We start from the raw sequence: 6,000 nt of genomic DNA on the forward strand, positions 1-6,000 counted from the left end.
ATTAGAAGACTGCAGATATTTTAAATGATTTTTCCCATTTAAAGGTCTGTAAAGAAAGCTACCTGGCTTCGGCACAAATTTGGAGTCAACAGACTCAAAATCACTGCCACGTCTGAGAAGTGTTTACTCCAAAAGGGTTCCTGAACAACGGCTTTCCCAAACCGTGTTCCAAACAGTTGCAAACACACACAACTTGTTTATTTAAATAAAGGGTCTGTTTGTCACTTTGTGGAATGCTGCCCTTCAGCAAAAAGGTGATCCGACGGCTTCTGCGCTCCTTCTTCTCCCCCTCTCCTTGCGTCACTTGTTTGGATATTATCAAATCCTGTCAGTGCTGCCTTTCCAGGCATTCGGAGGGAGGCAGATAACAGATTTGCAGGTGGGAAGAGATTTGCACACAGAGGGTAGGGAGGGTAGACGATGGTAAATGTATTGACTCTCTGACTGTCTGTTTACTTTTGTAGGGACTGGATTCAGAATATTAGTGGCGATGCTTCTTCTTGTACTGCTGGTAAGCTTTTCTTTCTTTCCAAAAGAGTTGGTGAAATAATAAGTGTAATAAACATTTGGGCTGAGCTCCTCCACATAATTGCTTGGTGCAATATCTAACGCTTCCATTTAATGTGTAGCTTTTTGTTACAATAAAAAAACAACACACCTTTTTATTTTTGGCTTGTTTTTGCTTTCCTCCACCCCCACCCCCCAAAATAGGGCCAATTCGCAGTCTATGGCCCCCTCACATGTGCCGCAACTGTTCCCTAGCTGTAACCTTTCCTCCATGCCCAAATTAGGCTTCAAAAAGGTCTTCTGTTGGCTGAAGGAGGCTTCTCTCAGAGGAGCAGGGGGCCAAAACTCAGAGAAGGCCTCTGAGGGCACATGTTGGTGACCCCTCTGTTAGCTGTTATTGTAATCACTTGAGGAAATGGCCTTTTATACCCTTGAATTGTCATGGGGTTTATGAAATCAGTACAGTGGTACCTTGGTTTTCGAACTTCTCCGTTGACGAATGTTTCGGTTTTTGAACGCCGTAAACCCGGAAGTAAATGCTTCAGTTTTCGAACACGTCTCGGAAGTCGAACATGCCGCACTGCTTCCATATTGAGTTTTCTGTATTGAGTTTGCGGTTTTTGAACGTTTCAGAACTCGAATGGTCTTCCGGAACGGATTGTGTTCGAAAACCAAGGTACCACCATATTAATGTCTAATCTAATGTTTCTGACTGAAAGTGTGCCTTCCAAAAGGACAAGTTTTGCATCCCCAGAGATGATGCCTCAAACCATTGAATATCATCATCATCATTGACAACATCAACATATTGATATCCCACCTTTCTCCCAAGTTGGCATTGAAGGTGGCTTACATTTAAAAACATTATAGAATAGAAACATTAATTTAAACACATCAGGGCACAGCTAGAATCAGCAGTTAAAACAGTTTGTGCTGACAGCACGCCGCTGATCAGTATCACTTGCTCCTTGCTTTCCAAAAGCCTCTCTGAATAGGACAGAAAGAAAACTAGCAGAAAGAGACAGTCCAGCCTCTCTTGAGACACAGAAAAGGCTATCTCTTGTGTTACCACTAGGTGTGATGCCGATGGGACCGAGAGAAGGCCCAAGGGTCTTAGCACCCAGGCAGGTTCACACAGGGAGACACGATCTTTCAAGTGGCCTAGGCCCAAGCCACATATGGCTTTGTGGATCATAACCAGGAATTTGAATTGTGCCTGGAAATGGACCAGTATCCGGTTGTTTTAAACGAGGGAGTAACTGTGTTCCCTGTAACCAACCTCAGTCAGCAGTTTGGCTGCAACACGCGGGATTTCTTGCCATAACAGCACATTTTCTGCAAAGAGTTGCTGTTGCTATTGCTGCTATATTAATGAAAAAAATATATGGTGTGAATACATTGAATAGAGATTCTGGTCTTTTTTATTTATTTATTGGGCTTTTAGTCAGTTTTTTAATGAAAGAGAAAGCTGAAAAGCAACTTAGAATACGAAAATTGAAACCAGTACAGAGTTAATACAAATAAAAGCTAAAAGCAGTGATATACATAAAAAGGCATTGACGTCTACTAAAAGAGACCGCACTATCTAAAGACCAAAAGCCTGATTGTAAAGGTTTTTTGCCTGGTGCCTAAAAGTAGCCAGTGATAGTGTCAGGCATACTTCCCTGGGGAGAACATTCCATTGGTGGGGAGCCATCACCAAAAAGGCCTGGTGTAGTAGAACTCCCAAGTATTTTCTTTGCAATGGGCACATGATCCAAAGCTTCATAGACTCGGAGCTTCTTATGGTCAAATACTTTCTGGCTTTGTCCACCACGTGTGAGTTACTGAAAGCTCTGTTTGGCAATCCCTATTGCACACAGGGAACGCTGCCAGACTCGGAAGATACTATGGTCTCAGAAAGCCATAGTTTGGCTTACTGTGTTGTGTGAACCAGGTGGTTGTGTTTTCTTGCAAAAGAATTTAAACGCAAAGCAGTATTTCAGATAAAAGGTAGTTGCACTTAAATATTTCAGCAATGTTTATGACTCTTCGGATCATTCATTTTTTTGAGGTTTTGCACTTTCTGGGTTGGTTTGGGTTTTTCCCCCTGGCAATTTCACGTGTGCTCATTTTATTGGGATGAGCCTGTGTACGCAGTCTTTGTTCCTGCGATGACTGAACATCATCTTTTAAGACTTAAGGCTTAGAGAAACATTCATGTGTTACTCCCCTCATCCCCGTACACAAAACATATGCTAATTGCACAGATTTCTTTTCCCAACTCCATCTTTGGAACTTAGCAAGCAGTTCCATAGATACTTAGGAATGCCACCACTTTCTCCTAGACAAATAGCTTGCCACATCCATTGTAAGTTGTACCCTGTGATGCGTATATGTGTTGTTGTTTCAGGCTAGCGTGACACTTGTTGTGAGCTGATAGTTTTTTCCCCAGTATATGCCTGCATGGCTGAATTGGCCTGCTCCCCACACCGAAAAGAAAACTCATTTCTGTTCTCGTTTACATTTATTTTGCTGTTCCAGATAAAGTAAGAGAGCATTATCTGCAGCACACTTTCAAGCATGGCAGCACTGCAGAGCTAAAATGCTCTCAGAAGTCCAACCTGGCCCAGGTGGTTTGGAAATTCAAGGACGATGTGCTCAAGGTGGAAAGTCCGAAGTACCGGCTGCTGGAGAAGGCGCTGCTGATCTTCAATTTGTCCGAGGGCGACAGCGGCGTTTATCAGTGCCTGTCGGAAGAAAAAGTGAAGAACCAGAAGTTCTCGCAAGTGTTGGCGAAACATGTTTTGGAACTGAGGAAAGTTCAGCACACCACTCTGAGCCCGGCCCAGCCAACCACACCGACCGAACGCAACGCGGAAGCAGCCAAAATGCCGACTGTCGCTATCCAAGACCCGGCCGCTCACACTTCCACCTCCCCGGTGGTACCAGTCACAACGTCCAGGATAGTGACGAATCCCATTGTCCCCACCCTAATGAGCACCGCACCTGACGTCGAGCTCTTGAACTCGCCCCCCGAGGTCTCTGCAAAGACCATGTTTCTGAGGTCCAACGATAACTCCCTCTTGATGTTCCTCTTCCTCTTCTTTTTCGTGCTCTTCCTGTGCCTGTTTGCCTACAACTGTTACAAAGGGTTTCTGCCGGACCAGTGCCTGAAGTTTCGTTCCGCTATGTTGCTTGGGAAGAAGAAGCCCAAGGCCGATTTCTCTGACTGTGAGCAAAGCGTGAAGGAGACCCTGGTGGAGCCAGGCAGTCTCTTGACCCAAAGCGGGGAGCACCCAAAACCGGCACATGACACGGGATACGAGACTGAAGCCGACTATGGAAACGGCCATGTTCAACACGATGAGGACCATTCGCAGTCTTACAAGGAAGTCAAGGACAAACCTTTTGATGTCAAGTGCGAACTGAAATTTGCTGACTCGGATGCTGAGGGGGATTAAAGGAGAAAAACCCCACCTTCCCTAATGAAAGTACTGTCATTCTGAATCGTTTGTTTCTGAACACAAAACATTTTAGATTTGATAACTGGGCCAGAAAGGGCTACGTGTTCTCAGCTTTTTTGAAGTGACACATTGTCATTTCACACCTGGATAGAGCAGAGAGAGATCTCTCATTTTCTGAAAACGGTTCTGTTACACACTTATTTCTTATGTGTTTCTTCTTTATTTTAAATGGCCAGTTACGGTTTCACACGGTGAGCTTCTAAGCTGCCCTTCCCCTGCTCCCCAGCCAAGGAAAATTTAACACTTGCACATACTGACTATTTTGATTAATCCCTCTTTTTCATAGAAGGTAAAATTAACTCTTGTTGCAGAGCCATACCAAAAAGGATTTCAGTAGCTCCTGCCTGCACGTATTTAACTGCCATTAAAAATCTAATTTCAGTTTAATTCCAAATTGGAAATGATGTTTAGTTTATCAGATTGGTAAATAATAGCCTTTTTGTCCAGATTGGGACATTTCTTTGCATCTAGTGATTTTAATGCATTTGTCTGGTAGTTTTAGCTGGTGAAAGAAATGTTGGATCTTTCCAAAACTGTTTGTGTACCTTTTTAGAATATGATGTATTCTAGAGTTGCATAAGGTTCTCAGGGATAAGCTTCGGTTAAATGTCTCTCTCCCCCCCCCCCTTTTTTTAGAGGCGTTGATATGGTAATCATTTTGAGAGCTTAATGTTCATTTTTGGGTTGTGGGGAGTTTAGCTTTAGAAAAAAGATGTTAAAAAGATGTAGTTGGACACTGCCACATTAACTGATTTTATGGAATTGTTTTAAGGTTTTAAAAAGTGGATTATTGTGGACAAACAGTAGTCACTGAACCGCAGCAGTGTGAGAGGCTTCTGTTTCAGAGATACAATGCGGACCTTGGCAAACATGCGATGGACCTCTCAAAAGAGACTGTTGAGGATGTCATGCATTTTGTAACTTTTCCCCGCAGTTGGGAAGCAATAGGGCTCCAGCCTCTCTCACTCCCATAATCAACTTTGCCAAATATTTTCACTGTTTCTTCACAACTTCCACCAATGTTTTCCAAAAAGGCAACTGGAGAAAAGAAACCAGAGAAGAGCAGAAAACTGCCCAAAGGGTCGACCACTTTATCTCTCCTGGGACTCAACAATGGCACTATTTGTCTGTAAAACTCCTTTGTGCTGTACAGTTTTTAAAAATCCTTGTCTCTCGCTGTCTTTTGTGTCTCATGTAAATATGGTTAGAAATAGAGACGACTGAGTAGGCAACATGTCCCAAAGTCCTTTTCTTTTCTTTGTTCCTGTTGAAATATTTCCCCAGCACACACCTTAGATGGTCTTAGTGTAAACTGTTCTAGATTTTGTATGGTTCATTTTTGCTTTTATTTTTCTATTTTTGATTCTGTATATATGAAAAAAATAAGGAAATAAATATTGAAGTTCATTGTATTTCATCCTTGTCCTTGAGCAATAACAACTTGTCTTTTAAAAAACCAGAAGCCTTAGAGGGTTTTCTCGCTGTAAGATTTGAACAGGTGTGATTTCCTGTATTTCAAAACAGAAATAAGAAGGAACTTTCTTTTGGTTAAATGTTTGCTGCTCATTTCTCCCTCCTTTGCAAACTGTTTCTTTGGCATGTTCTTAGAACTTTTTTCCTTAGTGCCCTTTTCTTCTTCTTTTTCCTGTTCTGTCCTCTTCGGCCACAGCTTCATCTCCCATAACTTTCCCTCCTACTGGTTCCTCCTCTTTGTCCTGTATGGAAAGTGACTCACGTCCTCCATCCATCAGTCCCCAGCCTGATGTTTGGTCTAGCGCAGATTTTGCCACAGTCACCTTGATGCCACCGTTCCTAAGTGACCAGATCCGGCGCGTGGGTGCTCAGACCACCTTCTTCCTCTTCTGCCAAGCTACGGGTAAGTCGGAGGATGCTGTTACCCATTCCTGCAGGTTGCATTCACCAAATCGCATTTGCTTTAACTTCTTTCCTGCATGAGCCCAAGGAGTCGAATGGCAAGAGAGGTCAG

At 43.1% G+C, this 6,000-nt stretch overlaps 1 protein-coding gene across 6 annotated transcripts in view; it reads left to right on the plus strand.

Annotated features, from left to right (window-relative positions):
- The window catches only part of SEMA4D (semaphorin 4D), a 120,687-nt gene extending 115,262 nt beyond the window's left edge, over window positions 1–5,425 (plus strand). For all 6 annotated transcript variants that reach the window (XM_083576729.1, XM_083576734.1, XM_083576732.1 and 3 more), the window contains 2 exons: window positions 465–511; window positions 3,031–5,425. In XM_083576729.1, coding sequence (XP_083432855.1) covers window positions 465–511; window positions 3,031–3,950 — 967 coding nt within the window. In that variant the 3' untranslated portion in view covers window positions 3,951–5,425. The remainder of the gene's footprint in view (window positions 1–464; window positions 512–3,030) is intronic.
- The last annotated feature ends 575 nt before the right edge of the window (window positions 5,426–6,000 follow it).

This window comes from Podarcis filfolensis (genome assembly GCF_964270895.1).
Source record: "Podarcis filfolensis genome assembly, chromosome: 11".
In the NCBI taxonomy this organism is placed as follows: domain Eukaryota; kingdom Metazoa; phylum Chordata; class Lepidosauria; order Squamata; family Lacertidae; genus Podarcis; species Podarcis filfolensis.